The sequence below is a fragment of the Nothobranchius furzeri genome, chromosome 5, assembly GCF_043380555.1.
Source record: "Nothobranchius furzeri strain GRZ-AD chromosome 5, NfurGRZ-RIMD1, whole genome shotgun sequence".
In the NCBI taxonomy this organism is placed as follows: domain Eukaryota; kingdom Metazoa; phylum Chordata; class Actinopteri; order Cyprinodontiformes; family Nothobranchiidae; genus Nothobranchius; species Nothobranchius furzeri.
Genome location: NC_091745.1, coordinates 7,977,852 through 7,997,927, shown reverse-complemented (window position 1 = coordinate 7,997,927; position 20,076 = coordinate 7,977,852). Strand labels below are relative to the sequence as shown.

At 44.5% G+C, this 20,076-nt stretch overlaps 1 protein-coding gene across 2 annotated transcripts; it reads left to right on the top strand.

Annotated features, from left to right (window-relative positions):
• The first annotated feature begins 11,070 nt into the window (after positions 1-11,070).
• On the top strand, positions 11,071-19,414 carry emc10 (ER membrane protein complex subunit 10). 2 transcript variants are annotated; one of them, XM_015948721.3, is made up of 8 exons: positions 11,071-11,218; positions 11,351-11,417; positions 16,300-16,412; positions 16,792-16,905; positions 17,092-17,276; positions 17,888-17,981; positions 18,624-18,721; positions 19,130-19,414. In XM_015948721.3, exons 1-7 carry the CDS (start codon positions 11,126-11,128, stop codon positions 18,708-18,710), a joined length of 753 nt encoding a protein of 250 aa, XP_015804207.3. In that variant the 5' UTR covers positions 11,071-11,125; the 3' UTR covers positions 18,711-18,721; positions 19,130-19,414. The 2 variants fall into 2 exon arrangements, with proteins under 2 accessions (XP_015804207.3, XP_015804206.3); XM_015948720.3 differs by lacking the exon at positions 18,624-18,721.
• Positions 19,415-20,076: the final 662 nt, after the last annotated feature.

Sequence of the window (20,076 nt, the reverse complement as noted above, 5' to 3'; positions counted from 1 at the left end):
CAAAGTAGAGTTGCTTCTCCCAATCAAAAGCAGTTAGCGAAGGTGGTTTTGGCAGGATGTTCAGTAATGCGCAAAAGTATAGGCATGTCTGAAAAAATGCTGTAAACAAAGCTTGCTTTCAAAAAGGGAAGTGTTAACGCGGCCATATCATGGAAAATCCACTTTTTGGAGCTTTTTACTATGTGATATTATTTCCTCATCAAAATTAAAAATACAAACTAAACCCATTTCTGGCTGCATTCATGCATTTTTCTGTTTCAGCTGCAAGTTTTACATTGAAAATCTTGTAAAGCATCAGTGGAAACTAATCTGTTCACCAGGTCCTGCTCCTCTCCTGTAAGCTAGTCTCTGGTCTGAAACCCATCTGCCCTGACCAGCTCAGGATACGTGTCTTAAGCCTAATTTATACTTCTCCGTCTGTTTCAGGACAGATGCACGCAACTCCATTATCCGTCCTTTCGAGGGCTCTCCGACAGGCTCGCAAGGACGGACGGAGCTCTCTTTTCTAAACATCCATCCATCGAGACAAAGAATGCAAGCTTGTGATTGGTCAGGACGCCGCTGTCGTCTACAGCGCCGCCACTGCGCCCTCAAAAACCTAAAGAGAGCTGAGTATATCTAGCAGCAGACACGGAGCAGCTTGAAGAATCCATCACAGAAAAACTCTAAAAACATGAACGTTTAATTCCCCCGTGACTAGAGGAGTGAAAAGATACGCAGCAAGCGTTTCATTTGTGGACGGAAATGACAGGAAACGTGGGTTTAGAGGTGGCGAGAGCATGAGGAGGTGGAGGAGAATTAGAGACAAATTTTTCCGTGTTAAAAAGTCTCTTATATACAAAAAACACATTAAAGGACCTTTAATAATGTATTTCCGTCAACAAACAAAAGAGAAATCTAAATCAAATCCATCAGACTCTGCCTTCGAAACAGCTACAGTTGTTGAAGGAACTGGGCTGGTGGGTTGTTCCAGACATGTTGGAGAACTAACCTCTGATCTTCTGTGGATGTAGGTTTCCTCACATCCTTCTGTCTCTTCTTGTGATCCCAGACGCACTCCATGATGCTGAGACCAGGGCTCTGTCGGTGTCATGTTCCTGGGAAGGTGTTTAACCCACGACATGAAGAACCATCACAGGACAAAGGCAGAAAGTTCAAACAATGATTTATTAACCGTAACTAAAAGTGTCCTGGAGATATCCAAGTGTGAAGTAGTCGGCAAGAGTCCAAAGCCAGCAGGGAGGGCAAACGGTGTGACGGGGTACGTCCAGGAGAGGGAGCCAGATGATGGCGGCAGAGGGCAAGTGAAGCTGGAGGAGAGGTGAACCTTGAGTGTGTAATCCAGGCGGGTTATGGTGACTTCCAGGTAGGTACATCCATCTGTGGTTCAGCGATTCCAAGTATCCTGAAGATGAAACAGACTTGAGTCCAAACACCAAAAAATCCAAGCACAAAAAACCAGATAAATCCAAAAACTGTGACAGCACAAATGTCTGAGCAGAGACCAAGTAAAACCTAGTACTGAGTGGCAAGATTCTACCGTGAGTAGTTAATCATCCAGCGATGTGAAGTGGTTCCCTCTCCTCTTAAATAGACCTCTGCTGCGGTTGATTAGAGGATCTGCAGCTGCCGCTGATCGGTAATGCCCCACAGCTGGTGAGTGCCCTCTCCTGGAATGACAGTCTTACAAAGATGTTGTGGAGAAGAGGGAGTACTCACCCCGTCACACAACAATGCCCCCCCCTCAACGGACGCCACCTGGCGTCCTAGCAACCGACTCCTCGTAGTCCCGAATGAGGGAATGGTCCACGATGAAGGAGCGCGGGACCCAGGAGCGTTCCTCTGGGCCGTACCCCTCCCAGTCGACCAGGTACTGGACCCCACGACCACGGGTTCGGGAGTCGAGGATCCGCCGGACTGAGTAGACCAGTCCCCCCTTGTAGAGCCGGGCCGGCGGCAGAGGCGCAGGAGCAGGGCAAAGAGGACTGGAACCAACGGGTTTAACCAAGGAAATGTGAAATACAGGGTGTACCTTCATATTCCTGGGGAGGTCCAGCCGAACCGTGGTGGGAGTAGGCGTGTCCAGGACCCTGAAGGGGCCGATGAACCTAGGAGTGAGCTTCCTAGAGGAGGCCTTTAGCGGGATGTCCCGGGAAGACAGCCAAACATTCTGACCAGGAGAGTACAGCGGGGCGGGGCGCCGGTGTCAGTCTGCCAGCTGCTTGTTCCTGGCGGCAGTGTGCTCCAAAGCCGCCCGGGTAGAGGCCCATGCCCGTCTGGCCCCCCTGAGAAACTGCGGGATGGAGACTGAAGCCGAGGACTGCTGTGGAAACAGTGAGGGTTGGTAACCCAGAGACGCCTCAAATGGTGACTGACCGGTGGAGGTGGATACATGGCAGTTGTGAGCATACTCGATCCATGCTAAATGTGTGCTCCAGGTGTTGGGCTGGGAGGAGCAGACACAACGCAGCATGGCACCCAGCTCTTGGTTTAACCGCTCACACTGCCCATTAGTCTGAGGATGGTGGCCGGAGGTGAGGGCGACCTTGGCGCCCAGAGCTTCTGCGAACTCCTTCCAGACCCGAGCCACGAATTGGGGACCCCGGTCAGACAGAATCTCTGTGGGAATACCATGCAGCCTAAAAACATGCTTCACAAGGAGTTTGGCAGTAACAGTGGAGGAGGGAAAGCCTTTAAGAGGCACCAAATGACATGCTTTAGAAAACCTGTCGACCACAGACATGATACATGTGAAGCCCTGAGATTCTGGAAGACCTACAACAAAATCAAGCGCTATATGCGACCAGGGACGTGACGGATTAGGAAGGGGACAGAGGAGCCCAGCTGGGGCTCGGTGGTCTCCCTTTTGCTGAGCGCACACAGGACAAGCTGAAATATAGTTCTTAATGTCTATATACATGGAGGGCCACCAGAAGGTCCGTCGTATCAGAGCTATAGTGCGTCCCACACCTAGATGAATGGAAAACCTTCCTGTGTGTGCCCAATGTATAACCTGCCCCCTAAGCGCCTGAGGAACGAATAGCCTCCCTGGGGGTCCCCCTGGTCCGGGCTCGGTTTTGAGTGCCTCCAAAACCTTGTCCCGGATCTCCCAGGTGATCCCACCTACCACACACGACGAAGGAAGGATGGGTTCGGGCTCGGGTTCTTGGTCTGGTGCATACAGTCTGGATAAGGCATCGGGTTTAGTGTTCTTTGATCCAGGGCGATAAGAAATCTGAAAATTTAAGCGTGAGAAAAACAACGACCACCTGTATTGGCGGGGGTTAAGACGTTTGGCTTCTTTCAGATAGATTAAGTTCTTGTGGTCTGTCCATATTAGGAACGGCTGTTCCGCTCCTTCCAGCCAATGCCTCCATTCCTCGATGGCGAGTTTCACCGCGAGCAGCTCCCGGTCTCCCACGTCGTAACGGCTTTCCGTCGGGGACAGCCGCCTGGAGAAAAAGGCACACGGGTGCAGTTTATTGTCCTCGGGCGCTACCTGTGAGAGGACCGCCCCCACCCCGGTCTCAGATGCATCCGCCTCTAGCACGAACTGCCTCTGGGGATCGGGTCTGTGGAGGACTGGAGCGGCGGTGAAGCGCCTCTTAAGTTCCTGGAAAGCAGCCTCGGCTTCTAGGGACCAGACAAATGGGCGTTTCACAGACGTTAAGTTAGTTAGCGGTGCGGCTACCTGGCTGTATCCCTTAATGAAGCGCCGGTAAAAGTTCGCAAATCCCAGGAAGCGCTGCAGCTGTTTCCTGGATGAGGGGGTGGGCCACTCCGTGACCCCGCGGACCTTCTCCGGATCCGCTCTGAGCCTCCCGTGTTCCACGATGAACCCGAGGAACTTGACCTGTGGGACATGAAACAAACACTTCTCTGCTTTGACATATAAGCGATACTCCAACAACCGCTGGAGAACCGCTCTAACATGTTCCACATGCTGTGCAGAGTCCACTGAAAAAATCAAAATGTTGTCTAAATAAACTGTTACAAACTTATTCAGGAAATCGCCCAACACAGAGTTCACAAGCGCCTGGAATACAGCAGGGGCGTTAGTCAACCCAAAAGGCATAACCAAATACTCATAATGTCCAATAGGAGTCTTAAAAGCCGTCTTCCACTCATCCCCTTGTCTGATGCGCACCAGGTGGTACGCGTTCCTAAGATCCAGACGGCTAAACACCCGTGCGTTCTGCACAGGTTCGAAGGTCGAGCTGAGTAGAGGCAATGGGTATTTATTCTTTACAGTGATCTGGTTTAGTCCTCTATAGTCTATGCAAGGTCTGAGGGTACCTTCCTTCTTTGGGACGAAGAAAAACCCCGCGCCCAGGGGAGAGGAAGAGGGTCGAATGAGTCCAGCGGCCAGGGATTCCTGTATGTAGGTCTCCATGCTCTCCTGCTCAGGTCTGGAGAGGTGGTACAGACGACTGCTGGGAAGAGGAGCCCCAGGCAGCAGCTCTATGCTACAGTCAAAAGGCCTGTGTGGAGGAAGAGAAGTAGCTCTGTCCTTACTAAATACCTGTGCGAGGTCGTGATACTCCTGGGGTACATTAGACAGGTCAATCTTCTCGGCTGATGGCGGTCTAAAAGCGCTGATGTTAGGAGGGGCTGCTCCGAGGCAGGACTGGGAGCATCTCGGGCTCCACCCCTCCACTCTTCCCGTCTCCCAGTTCACCTGGGGATTGTGGCGGAGGAGCCAAGGGTCACCGAGCACTACTGCAGTCTGTAGGGAGGGAAAAACAAAAAACTCTATTTCCTCCACATGATTTCCCGACACCCTGAGTTTTACCGGGACAGTCCGATGCGTGATGGTGGTTAAGCTGCATCCATCCAGAGCCGCCACCGCGAGTGGAGAGCCGGGTCGTGGGAATTCCCCACTGACGTACTCGTTCTGTGTCAATCAAAGATTGTTCACAACCTGAATCCAACAAAGCATCAACCGGAAACTGTTTAGCATTAGCATACAACATACAAGGTAACACACTGCGGGACCCCTTAGAGTTCTGACTGCCCACCAGTAGTCCCGACATTACCGGTGGGCACGCCCCTTTTACCAGAACCGGGCAGGCTTTGGCAAAATGCCCAGACCCCCCACAGTACATGCAAAGACCTGACTTCATGCGATGTTCACGTTCCTCCTTGCTGAGTTTGGTCTTTCCTAATTGCATGGGTTCCTCCGGGGGAAGACTCTCCGAGGAATGACTTACTGACCCAGTTGCCAGTGTGGGTGTGGGAACGTGAAGCTCCCGGTGCCTCTTGTCGAGGGAGATGGCCAGCTTGATCAGCCCCTCCAGGGACTGAGGTTCCGGGCACATGGCGAGCTGGTTCCTGATGCGGCTGTTTAGAGCCTCCGTAAAGGCGGCGATGAGGGCCTCCTCGTTCCAGGCGGATCGAGCCGCCAGGGTACGAAAATCCAGGGTCATCTCTGCCACCGTCCTCTGCCCCTGTGACAGCGTCCACAGCCTCCTGCTTATGTCCATAGGGGATATGTCAGAGCCAAAAGTCAACTTAAATTCGGCCAGGAACATCCAAGGGGCCTGCCAAAAAGGCAGGGTTGTGGCTCTTAGCTTCTGCCCACCTTAATGCTTTTCCTCGTAGCAGTCCAACAATATAAGAAATGCGACTTACATCAGTGTGGAAGGCTCCAGGAGACCGTGCAAACGCCAACTGACACTGGAGGAGAAAACTGTGGCACTCCTCGAACTCTCCACTGTACGTCTGAGCAGGAGACGCAGGGGCGGTGTGGTAATAGGCGGGTTCCGCGGCCGCGGCCCCTTCAGTATTGAGCTCAGGAACGACGAGGTTTCCTTGGGAGGTGGTGGCTCTCTCCTGAGAGGGGTCCTGTTTCTGGAGCTGGGTCAAGCCCTGTTGAAGTTGACGGATCATGGCCTCCAGCTGTTGAGATCGTTGGTTAACAATCTGGAGGTGTTCCAATAAGACCGGCAGGGCCTGTTCCTGCTGAGTTAACCTAGAACTGAAATCGGTGAGTGATGATTCCGTGGGGTTAGCGTTTTGGCTGGATGATTCTGTCATGTTCCTGGGAAGGTGTTTAACCCACGACATGAAGAACCATCACAGGACAAAGGCAGAAAGTTCAAACAATGATTTATTAACCCTAACTAAAAGTGTCCTGGAGATATCCAAGTGTGAAGTAGTCGGCAAGAGTCCAAAGCCAGCAGGGAGGGCAAACGGTGTGACGGGGTACGTCCAGGAGAGGGAGCCAGATGATGGCGGCAGAGGGCAAGTGAAGCTGGAGGAGAGGTGAACCTTCAGTGTGTAATCCAGGCGGGTTATGGTGACTTCCAGGTAGGTACATCCATCTGTGGTTCAGCGATTCCAAGTATCCTGAAGATGAAACAGACTTGAGTCCAAACACCAAAAAATCCAAGCACAAAAAAACCAGATAAATCCAAAAACTGTGACAGCACAAATGTCTGAGCAGAGACCAAGTAAAACCTAGTACTGAGTGGCAAGATTCTACCGTGAGTAGTTAATCATCCAGCGATGTGAAGTGGTTCCCTCTCCTCTTAAATAGAGCTCTGCTGCGGTTGATTAGAGGATCTGCAGCTGCCGCTGATCGGTAATGCCCCACAGCTGGTGAGTGCCCTCTCCTGGAATGACAGTCTTACAAAGATGTTGTGGAGAAGAGGGAGTACTCACCCCGTCACACAACAGTCGGGACCAGACCATCACGTCCAGGATTTCTTGTTCTTTATGCTGAAGATGGTTCTGAATGACAGGTTAGATGTTTGGAGGCACTCATTTTGCATTTTGTACATTGATAAAAACAAAAAAACTCATTTATATTTTTGAAAGCAGTCTTTGTTGACACCAGTTTTTCAGACCAGCCTAAAACTTTTGCACAGTGCTGTGTTGCGATACTCTGGAGGTTTTCCAGGCTCTGAAAATAGACTCACAATAATCCAAGATTTGCTGGAAGGGATTATTTATCCTTTCTGGCCTACGAACCATTAATGACTCCCGGTAGCAGCTGGAGAGTGACTGGAGAGATTCCCTCCCATAGCTCTTACCTCCAGTTCAGAAGTTTCCTTGGAATCAGAAGCTCGAACACAAAATGGTTAAGTAATAAATCCCAGAAGACAACAAAATAAAACAAATAAAAGAGATTAAAAACACACAAGACAATATTAAAATGATGAAAAGATGTTAACTCTTGTGCAAAGCCAGTGAACGTTAATGTGCTTTAACGTGAAATATAAAAACGGTAAGTGGTGGAGTCTGTCAGAGATGTAGAGGTGGCTCAGGGGTAGTCGGGGGTTGTCGGTTACATTTATAATTAACATTTAACTGCTAAATTAGGATCTGAAAGTAACAGAACGCATTATTGGCTGTTCACTGTGTAAATCTTCCATCTGATAATCATGTTTCCAACAAGTGAAAATACATCCTCTTTGCTACTGGAGTAATAAAACATAAATTAGGTAGGTTTTGTTGCTGATGAGAGTGGTGACTTTCTCTTCATTTACAATGTTTACATCAATGTAACAAAGACAAAATGTTAAAGCTGCAAAGGCAAATCTGCAGAACAAGCTAGGTTTTGAATGCAAACACGGGTCACAGAACGCTCACTCCTCCCACACAAGTGTGTAATGAATGAAAGACCCAGCGGAGTGCAGCAGTTCGGCAAGACCGATAAACCAGATGGTCTATGGTTGCTTTTTGTTCTAAACGTGTTATTAGTAGGGTTAAGGTTAGGGTTAGGGCTAATGCAGTGACAGAAGCAAGCTGTGATCTCCAGGAGAGGCAGTGCAGAGCTAGAGAGACGTTTTAGCTGACTGTGATCACCAATTGAGCCCAGGTTCTATGGCTGCCATTTTGTATTTTTTTGTTAAGTTACCACCTCTTTGTTAATTAAACCTTTTTGAACTGCCTTTGAACCGCCATCAGAGAGCCTTTTCCTTCCATTTATCATCACCTTATGCAGACACCATACCTCATTTACGTTCCTTTTTTTATATTATTTTTATTGAACTGTGTTCTCCCCTAACCACTCCTAGACAGCCAGAGGGGATGTGACATAATGGGGGCTCGTCTGGGATTTTACACAAATGCGAAAGAATCATGTTTTTTTTTTGTTTGTTTGTTTTTTTATCTCCACAATATATACACGGCTATGCTATGTCAGAACATTGTTAAGAAACATGAAAAGAAAATTTGTGCACATGTGTTTTCTAAATTTGCTATAGCAGCTTTAAGTAAACAACAAACATGCTTATTTTAGACGAACTTCTTGAAGTGTAGTCCTCTGATTTAAAATAAACATGAGTCGAAACAAATGGAAATGTTCCTTTAACCCTTCCACTGTCCTATCAGATGACCCCACCACGACAGGGGGTGATTGAACAGGGCTTAAAGTGCATTTCTTGGCAGGGGTAAAGTGATACACCCCCTAAAATATTAAAATAAAAATACACCAGAAGTCCATCTGACCCGATCAACAATGCAGGAGGGATAATCGGTTTAGAGGTCTATTATAATCTATTTACATGTTTTAATTTTCAGATAAAGCAGTATTTTACTTATCTATGTATGAAAGCTTCACCTCAGGTCACAGTCTTCCCCTTTAAGGGCTCTTCCTCTGAGGCCTGATGGTCTCTGTTGGATGATTGGCCAAAAAATAAGGATAAGGCAGCAGCTCATTGTTTTAATTTATGGTGGGCCAAAATGGACTCAATGTGCTATACAATGTGACATCATTACCTACAGAAGCAAAAATAAATAAATAAACACAAATTAAAGGGATTCAAGGATGTTAGGAACAAATTCTGTTATTTGGGATTGTGTGCTGCATGTACTCCCTTAAATTACACATAAACCACCTTAATCAAGACACATTATTGTAGTTTGTTTTTATATCTAGTCAAAAAGATCAAATAAACAAAGATCATAGCATCTTTGATGCAGAAGCTAAAAATAAAGTATTTTTCAGTGATTGACTTCACACCACATCACATATTTAAAACGTGTGACATGCTTTTGAATATTTGATTGGCTTTCCTTCTCATTTTTTATGAGGTCCCACTTTCAATGACAGGATGTGACATCTTCCTTCAAACTTGTGTCATTTTTTACATAAACAAGCACTGTTGCATTTGACTAATAATAGTGAGGCGGCACCATTGTTTAGGACAATGACAGAGAGTAATGGCGTGTCCCAGTAAGAGGAGACAGATATACCATACAGGCCTGCAGTTTCAGAGGCAGAGCCCGGGGGAATCGCATGCCTCAGTCACCATATGCTCCACACGAAGATCTGCTACCTTTAAACACAGATCATACCGCCGTCAGCAGCATCTTAATGAAAATGTTTAACATCTTTCTCATTTATGGGGGGTTGTTTTTGAGGGGGAGGCGCCAAATTCCAAAAGACCAAATTCACATAACTCACGTCAAGCTCCAAAAGAGCAATTTTGACATTTTTTTATTTTAAAAAAAGAGATTAGATGCCAAAAGCAGTATTGACGTCCCAAGTTTCTAAACTTAAAAAAATATATATCACTGGATTCAAAACTCCTTTTCAGCACTTTGATACTAAAATGTTGATTTTGAAATGATGGACGCCATTCACTTCTATCCACAGTTTATCCCATGTCAGCAGAACTCTTCAGCCAAGAATAAGCATTGAGAAATAATTCACATCAATCACATTCACCAGAGAGCTGCAGATGATTCCTCTTCTCTCTGGTTTGATGCTTTGAAGTTTGGAGCACCTCTGGCATCAACCCCTCATCAGGGATGCTTCTGTAATTTTGCCCTGTGGCTGACCCAAACTCTTTTGCAGCATTTTGCCTCTTCCAGACCCTGTTAAATAACAGCTAGACCTAGAATCGGATCCCTGCAGGCCAGCAGAGGAACAATAATCCACAAACTGCATCTTGGAGGTGCGACATATTGTATTCAGTACTCATTTAACCTGGAGTGCTGCTAATAAACCAGAGCAGAAGCCATTGGAATAAAAGTAGCAAACTGAACTACAGATTATATAAATGTATTTAATTATACAATTAAAATAGTTCGCTCTAAGATGAAAATGTTTTAGCAGCCCTACATGTCAATGTGACTGATCCTAGAAATCCTATGAAGCACTCCATTAACCAAATACTGAATTACACTTTTCACAAATCATGATTCTTCCTTAAGAGAGATTAGCCATGAACAACGTGATTCTGCAGAGTCCCAACATTCTGCTTGTTTGCTCTTTAATGAGAAAACCCAGGACCTGTTTGGAACAACAGTTATGACCACAATATGTTCAACATGAGTGGGATTAGTGAGGCAGACACGGAGCTTCAAATATCCGATGCTAATCTAGACTCCAGGAAATAAACAGGAACTGTTACCCATAAATTGAAATTTTGACTTTCTAGCAGAGTAATAACACTGATCACAAATAGTCACTTGAGACTGGTGTGAACAGCTGTTCATTGCAGCTTAACACCATCTAATCGCTAGTTCAGGGTTTATATAAATACCTGTTAAGGTTTTCTGAGAGTTGTGCAGTTGAAACAGCTGAACTAGTGTTCTGAATGCTGACTAAAGAAATTTAGATCTCTCTCCCTCTCTCTCTCTCTCTCTCTGTCTCTCTCTCTCTCTCTCTCTCTCTCTCTCTCTCTCTCTCTCTCTCTCTCTCTCTCTCTCTCTCTCGTCTCTGGACATAAATATTTAGTTCTACTTGTAAAAACGGCTCATGGAACAGTGTGGGGGTGAGAGAGAGGTGACGGGGTCTTTTCTGATTTGTTAGTGACCTCTGCTGGTCCTGCATGCGCCATTGCAAGGGGGTTTAAACAGGAACACATGACGATCAGAAAATGAATGCGCATGCTACAAATGGGACGTTTCGTGTTACCAGCTTCAGTCATATAAATGACAGAAATAAAACTCTGTGGTCAAAACTCAGTGGTATGGATAAAATATATATATCATCTTTCTGACAAAATGTTAAATGTTTATCGAGTATTTTAATTGTATATTAATAAATGTATGATACATTAAATTTACAGACAGAAACATTGAATGAGAAGGTCATAATGATTTTATTTTGAAAATTTACGGATGAGCGTTGAAACACATCTTGCCGTCTTCCGGTGTCCGCTTCTCCAAAATGGCTCGTGATCTGTCATTTAGAGTAGCTGTTCTTTTCTCTTTTTTGTTCTTCGGATTCATTAATTTCGTGTGCTGTAATAACGAACGAAGGGTAAGAGGGGAATACTAGTTCTCATCCTGTTTTAAAATAAAAGAAGCGGGTGTTTTTCGTCTTATCTGTGCTAAAGTGTTAGCAGTAGCCATAACTGACTCGCCAGAGACTAATGTTAATTTTTTTTTCTAGGTCGGTGATGCGTTGGAGACCGATTTTAGTGGTTTATCTGTGCCTCTGGAACACTCATTTGAACTCGGTGAGAAATGCTAGTTTATTGTTGCATTATGTGAGTTGTTGTATATGCTAGCTTGTAGCTTTAACACCATAGGTTAGCACTGACCCCATTAAAAGTTCTCCTTAGATAATTTTATTTCATGGATCTGTTCGTTTGACAGGTTAAACAGAAGGGAAGTTATTATAATTGTTCTGACAGTTTGATGGGTATGGTTTAATCCCACATTATTTATACTGAATACAAATGCTAAATAGGGCTGCACGATATTAGGAAAACCTACGATATTCGATAACAGTGCTTAATATTGCGATATCGATATTACTCATGATAAATGAACAAATACTGAAGTATGCAGTGTTGATGTCGTCTGGCGTGTGACGTCTGCTCTGGGTTCAAAGAAAACAAAACTAATGCATGAATTCCATTACAACATAATATTGTATTGCAAAAATATGCAGCTGCACCTGCTACTGTATTAGCAGCAAAACAACAACCTGCATGCATGCAGTTTCTCAGTGACTTTAAAACATCACCACCACCATAAAACTTTTTCTGATGCTCCAAATACAGAAAAACATCCCTTACCAGGGTTTTCTGAATAAATAAAAATATCTGAAAATAAGTTTAAATGTTAAACAATAGTTAACATCACTTACATGCAACAGCAAATTCTCTCATTGCTACTGAGCATTTTCTCTACTTATGTGGTTATGATATAAGGCTGTTGCTGTAATTAGGAAGTGATCTGTGCTGGGCTAAACTAGGAGAATATTAAGATTTTCTGAGGGAAAGAGAAAAACAATTTTCTACCTTTCAGAAGAGGAACTGGCAAAAAAACTACATGGAAAATATGTGAAAACGTTTGTTTTTAACCCCAAATTGAACAAGTTTACCTAGATCTTAAAAAGCTGCTCAGATGATGAAACTATGAATCTGATAACAAGCTAACAAATTGAACTAGCTCCTCTTAAGATAACCGGCTAGCAGAGCTTCTGACTGAGTTTATGTACAGCAGCAAATCAACTATCTTGATTAACAAGGTTATAAAAGCTCATAAATGAAAAATCACTTTGATGTGTGGGGGAACTTTTCCAGGCCCTCTTTAGCAGCTCAGGGTGGGACTAGTGGGCCATTCCCATCTGTACCGGGTCGGCCCGGGCCGGGTAGCGTAGGTTGTTTATCTGGGTGGCCTGGTATTTTTCCGGGCCAACCAAGGCTCATTCTCAGCCCTCTTCTCGAGGGGGTCTGCTTCAGGCCGACCAGGGCCAACACACCCACTGCTGACAGCAAATTCACACCTTCCATTAGAGCAAGCCTCTGATTGGTGGGTAGAATCAGCCCACACGGGCTTAAGGCAAGGATGTGTGGAATCAACCGGGCCAGGCTGGGGCCGACTGGGGCTACCCGGCCCGGGCCGACCCGGTACAGATGGGGATGGCCCATAGGAGAAGAGTGCTGCTGTAGCCTTTTAGCTGGAAGCTAACCGGAGCCAGAAACCTCAGCACAAAGTGTGTTCGTTAATCTGAGCCAGCATGACGAATAAGGGAAGCGAGCGGCAGCGGAAAGCGGGGGCGGAGCGGAGATAGTGGAATTTTGGGGATACAGTCTGTGCTGGAGCGGGTGAACCGGGCGGCGGCACGGCGGCCCAAAGTAAGCGCAGCCCAGGGAGCTCCGCTCGGCAGCACCGTCTCCGATGCTCCGGTGTCGGCGCGCGGAGGAAGTGGTGGTGCCGAAAACAAGAGCGGTTATGTAAGGCTGGCAAACATCTCAACCTTCGGATGGAGACAGCCGAGCAGCGCGGGGCAGCTCGTAGGGGGCGGGCGTATTACGTGAACGGACCCATCTGATTGGCCGCATATTAGAAGGGCTACATTTGATTGGTCAAATAACACTTCCGCGTAAAAAACAGAGCTGGTTTACAAAAAGTTGATGTATGACACGGATGGAAATGTTTGAACCAAACATTTATCGCCGTTTTTGACGTGCTTTACGATGGGCCTATCGCATGTCCTGTTATCGCGATGACTATAATTTTTCGATAAATTGTGCAGCCCTGATGCTAAATTATAATGATTGTTGTCAGGGGCGGATTTAGGACTGAAGAAGATCCGCGCGCACACACACGTGACACGCACTAGTCAACATCATATATATTTGTCTTGTACCACATAATTTTTAATCTGAAGCTACATATTAAGCACATTCAGGGCAGAGTATAGTTCCTGTTAGTGTTTAGTGTGAGATGATAGTAAATATTCCCTTTCTTTCTCCAACAACGTTACCTGATAGTAAGCTAACTTTAGGCAAACCAGCAGTACAACAAATATTTTTAAATAAGACTCACAAACCTGAGTCAACACCAGTCTCATCAAAGCTGGGGTTCTGTCGCCGTACTTTTGGTCTAAAAACGTCCTTATGTCCATCTTCACTCATGCGTTTCAGACAGAGAGTGTAGAAGAAGCCGGCTGCTGAAGGGCTTCTTCTTCAGTGGTGGAGGCTCAGGCAGGCTGTATACAAACTACTGCTAGCTGCTCGCTCTCTGTTGGACTTTGGTACTGCATGTTACTTCCACGATTTAGATCCGGGGTTTTTCATAAAACATCCGGGGCTTGATTCCAAGTAGCCAGGCCTAACGCCGCCCCTGATTGTTGTTAAGTTATGATTTTTTTCTTATTACATTTTTTGCTTAAAACTGGACCACTTAAAACATTTCTTTTTTTTTTGTTTGTTTGTTTGTTTTTAATTCTGTTTTTTTCAGCACAATATTATCTAAAACCAGTTTCTGTTGCTTTGACTTTTTCAGTAGTTTTCATTTTGTTTTAAATGGTCTGTATTTGATATAGCGCCTTCTAGAGTCCTGGTACCCCCCAAGGTGCATTACAACACAATCAGTCATTCACACACACATTCACACACTGGTGGGGATGAGCTACGATGTAGCCACAGCTGCCTTGGGGCGCACTGACAGAGGCGAGGCTGCCGAGCACAGGCGCCACCGGTCCCTCCGACCACCACCAGCAGGCAACGTGGGTTAAGTGTCTTGCCCAAGGACACAACGACCGCAACCTTCCGATAACTCCTGTGCCACTGTCGCCCCATCGTAGTTTTAATAATAGAGTGCCCCCCCCCCCACACACACACACACACACACGTGTAGTTTGATTACTTCATTTCAACGACTGTACTAAGTATAAAAGTACAGATAGCTAACAAGTCATTTTTATTGTTTTTGTTTGTTTTGTTGTTCTGTCTCTCATTTGCCATTCTAATCAGAGAATTTTGATCCCCAGGCACAGGCTGTTGATTCAAATAGTATTACCTTAAACTTTTTATATATATTCTGACTATAATCAGTCACTCTGAGTTTTTCATGCAGGCTGAACATGAAAATAGTCTCCTACACTGCTGCAGTAGCTTCTGATAGAAAATAGACAGTGAAACTCTAGGATTAGAAAAGCCTGACAGATCTGCGTCACATTTTCACTTAACATTTATGGACTCACCCATTTTGATTCACGACAGGAAAGGCTGTTGTTGGTTCAGCGTCCAGGAAACGGCAGAGAACGTCTCGACAAGTAGAAGCTAACATTTACCATTAGCAACTCCACCAAACTGCAGAACTCCTCCAGGCTTGAGTTATTTGTGGTGATAAAACATCCACATTGCAAAGCAAACAGTCAGTGGCACACTTCTACTTCCTGAAACTGATGCACAAGAGCTTTGTTTCCCCAGAGTATGATTTGCAAGGCGTTCATTCCCACTAGAGACCTCTGCACAAGTGTTGAATAAACAAGTGAACCGCACCTTTAAGATTTTTACAAATGTGAGGCCTAAGAAAAAAATTCAGATAACTTTATAATTTTCTATTTCTACAGTGGAAAATACAAAATGTTGTTGTCTCATACTAAGCATGTTTTAAACTTTATTTATTTGTATTTGATTGGATGATTAAAAGGACCACTAACTCTCACTGGCTTTTACTATAAAGCAGACTCACAAGGACCCTTCGTAAAACCGATTTCAAAACTGCATAACAGTGACCCTTATGCTGATAAGAAAATAATTTAATACTTTGTTGTTTATGTTAAAACATTTTGTGTTTTATGTATTGCTTGAATCATTTTTAGTTTAATAAAATCAAACTTTTGTGGTGCATGAGTACTCTCAGCTTGATTATTTGAGCTAAGTTGAAGTGTTGTTCCTAGTTCCCAAATCAAGACATAAATGATTTTACACCATGCTGTCTACTTATTGTCAAAGAAAAGAGACCTGTTCCTCCACAGGGAAAAGGTTGAGGAATATGTAACTCCGATTAGATCTTTGCATCGCAAATTGGTTTATTTGAAAGGAAGAAGGTGCAAGAAAATCCTTTTTACTTTGTGTCTGGTATGTGGCAGTAGTACAAAAGTAGAAATCTTCCAGACCTTAAAAAGTTGCAAGCTGTTGCAGGAAGATTAGGGATGCAACAATACCCCTTTTTTTCCAAACCGATACGATACCAATACTTGAATCTGAGTACTCGCCGATACTGATTACCAATACCGATACGTCTACCACACAAAAAAATGCAATGATTTGGAATACAGATTTTGTTTTCTTCTCTGCTTTCAACAGGAAAAGACTGTGAGGTAGATAAAAAGTAAAATATATGAATGGAAATCATCACAAAACTAAAATATTAGGTGAACAGAAATGACAAATTACAGTCAAGCCATTTTCAAGCAACTGCATTGGTATCGGTTAACTTTTACCGATACTGGTATTGGTATCGGTGCTGATACCAATACCAGTATCGGTGCATCCCTAAGGAAGATACTGGTCATGTCTCAACAAGTGTGACTGAAGTGCTTGCACTTTATTTTTTTACTCTTTGTTCACTCGGTTCTGTTGTTTCTTTTTCCAGATGATACAGCAAAGTTTGTGGTACGAGGCACTTTGCTGTTGAAAACTGGCAGGGAGCCGAGTGTCGCGCTTAGTCAGAACCCACTTTCAGAGGAGGACAGAGTGAAGCTGAAGGTAAAGTAAGATTATCAGGGCCAAAAAGTGAAGGTTGGATTCCACACCAGTCAAATTTTAAATGAGTGTCCACATGTTCAGCCAGCCATTACAAAGCTTTTTCACCAAGTGCTTTTTATGTGTGTGTCTATTGTTGTTTGTCTAATTGGGAAGCCTTGACAGCTGTGTGTGCATGTGCGTGTGTGTGTGTGTTTTCCCCCTTCATTCAACACTGAGATATTAGCTTGTATCTGGCAGAATTCTGGTCCAGACGTGCACATTTACAGGAGTGGAACATAAATCAAAAGTGAAGGTTGCACAGAGGTGTGTGTGTGGGTGTGTGAGAAACGGAGATTACCATACAACCTTTGCAGTAAAATGTTAGGTTTGGTCTCCTCAGGAAGTGGCAGAAGTCGACGGTCTCTACAGAATCCGAGTGCCTCGCGTTTCTCTGCAAGCGGACAGACAGACGGAGTGGCAGGTGGACGGTTACCTCACAGCTTTTGTCAGAGCTGTACGTAGTTCACTCCTCGATCAAAATCAACTTTATTGGTGAAAGTTTAGAAATAAGTAGTGCTTTCAGGTTAAATTTCAATCTGCTACAAATCCAGAATGTTTGTAAAAGCATAAAGAATGACTCTTTTTAGTTACTCGTGTAACTTAAGATGTAGAGTATAAAGTTGTCCTCTGTGACTTTCAGTGTGCGATGGTTGAGTCCCACCTGAGCGACGTGATCACACTCCACACAGATGTCTCTGGATACCTCATCGGCGTCTCCATAGTAACGATACCGGGTGCCTGCAGAGGCACCAAGGTTGAGGATGAGGTTGATCTTGAGGTTTTCAACACCACGCTCAGCATCATGGCTCCTGTCAATGCTCCCGGGTCAGTGGAGTTTCTTCATTTTGATCAGTTTTAAAAAATTTTATGGTTTTCATTCTGGGGTCACCATGCTCTGATCAGCCGGCACTGGATTCCTTGTCAGATTTTATTTTGTTTGTATTTAACATGCAAATACACCTTGCAGCCAGACCGGTTGCTGTGGTGCATTACATATTCTCCGCTAGATGAAATAACTTTTCAGATGGTAGTAGTGAACTACCCCTCCGTGACAGTTCCAGACATGTTTTGCTTTCTGGAAACGGCAACAGCAAAGTTAGAAAGCACCACACGGATCTGGGATCAAGACTATCAAGCAGCCGTTACTTATCTGTTGTTAGCAGAGTTTTTATTTCATACCACTCAAACAGCAACCACTTATGTTTGAAACATGAAATTAAGATAACATCCAATTGACTCAGATTAAAAGTTTTTTTTAAATCAGATTTTAACCCTTTAAATATTTGCAGGTTTACAGCATCGAGTCGCTTCCATTTCATTCATGCCTGCGGCTGTTTGTTGATGTGTCAAGTCCTCTAGCGTGTTTTGCTTTGAAGAACTTTGTTAGGTTTCACCACCTCCAGTAGATTCTCATCTGTGCTGCTCCTTTCGTCCAGGCCTGAGACCTCTCTGTTCCTCGAGCGAATGGAACAAGAAACAGAGAAGAAGGGGAAGAATCCACAGGAGCAGAAATCATTTTTCGCTAAATATGTAAGTGTGCATGCAGAAAACCGCTAAAGGAATGGGAACATGTGCCCAAATGTTGGTGATAGCTTTTATTTAGCTGGTCAGAGATGTCTTGTGATTTTCTGCATCTGCAGCTTGTGACAGTATTTGTTGCTAAATGTTAAGAATGTTTTATTTAAATTCATTGTACCATCAGTGTCTGTGTTTTGTTGTCTCTGTAACAGCTTTATTACTATTTACACATGCTTTTTACATCTGTAGTCCAGTTTGTTTGGCTTCCTATCGAGCAGAAAAAAAAGACGTCTGTTCTTGTCTGTCTTCTCGTTCACGTTCTGAAATCCAGAGTTGGCTTTAACTCAACCTGAGATTAAAGAGGCTTTCTTCTAGGTGGTGGTTTCAGATTCCAGCTCTAATCTGCCGTGCATCCCTCTCTGGTGTCTCCTTTACTGAAATATTTTAAAAGAACAGAGACAGGATGACTCAAACTCTCTTTGCCCATTGACATGTATGGCATTAGAAGGAAAATTCTCCCGTTATTTCCGGGAGGTTTTCACCTGTACGCCAGCCTGTCTTTTAGGCATTATTTTAATGACTGTTCTGTCTTGTTGTGTGTCCCTTGCTGTGCTCAGTGACAGTGTGTTGACTCAGTGCTGTGCTGTGTTCCAGTGGTATTTGATTCTGGGAGGTGCAATCTTCCTCATGGTCAGCAATTCGGCACAGCCCCCAGCAGGGGGCGGCAGAGAGCAGAGCTGATTCCCACTGAAGTACAGTCTTCTTACTTGTAGCTCCTTCCGTCCCTCCCTCTCCTCCCTGCTTGTTTTTATCTAACTGAAACGCACCCCCTAGTGGCGCCCTCTCACAGGTCCAACACCAAACACAGTGCAACTAATAACTAGAGAATAGACGCTCCTCTTAAAATAAAACCTGTTTTTGTTTTGAGTATATTCAGCTTGTGTTTGGTGTTTGGCCCTAAAATCTTAAGTCTCTTCTTAAAGTCCTTCACATCACTTTTTTTTACTTTCCTTCTGTTGAGAAATACGTTTGACCTAATCTGGGTTTTAAAATCTGGAGCCTTTCTGAAAATTAATGTGATAATTGTTAATATTTTTTTCCTTAAAACTGTCATTTTATTTTAATGACTTCCTCTCCCGTGTCTCCTTTTTCTCCCTCAGTGGATGTACATCGTGCCTCTCGTTCTCTTCCTGATGATGTCCGGTGCCCAGGACCAATCAGGAGGAGGCGCCAGTGGCAGAGCTGCAGCTGCCTGACGATTAACGCGCTGAGCGTTTTCCTGCTGAGCAACACAGTTGTCACAGTTTAACTGCTGTACATAATGTTATTTAAGAATGATAAATATTTGCCGCGTGCACCTGAAACCTGTACCGTATAAAAGTTTGTGTCCTGCATATGACTGCAGTTTTATTACTAATATAAAAATAAAGGATTTATTACTTTAATTGTCGTTATTTAATGGAAGTTACTAGATGTGTTTAGTTTTTACGCAGACACAGCTGTATGCTGATTTATTTGACTGGTGGAGTTGGTTTGCACAAAGAAATAATGAAATTCTTTAAAGCAGCACCGGGTTTATTCTGTAATCCAATGAGAGCTGGAAACATGTCGCTCATGCTTTTTCTTTTAACTCCACTGATAAGTGAAGTGAAGCTCCGGTGTAGTTGGTGTGAATGATTATATAAAATGAGTCCGGTATCCAAACGGCTACTGGACTACGGTTTCAACGAGTCATTTCTGTATGTTGAGTATGAGTCGGGGTCATCGGATCAGTCTCGTCGCAGCATGACGCAGAAACTGAATAGCTGTGTCAACATCGCCTTTCCTCGTCCTCCTGTTGGTCATGAGTCTGGCTGTTTTTAGTCGACAACTCTGACTGTGAGGAACATCCTTTTATTTTGGGAGGCTCAGTGGTGAGCTCTAACAGCGTCTCGTCTAATGACCAGAAGGGCTTTTCTCAGAATGACGCACCCCGTTGTGCTCTGACAGTTTTCACTCATCGCTTCTGCCGTCCGGAGGAAAAACAAGTGAGATAAGATGATAACAGCTGAGAGAAAGGAGAGCTGGGCTGATGGAGGCCATTAGACTAACGTCATCTGCTAAATCA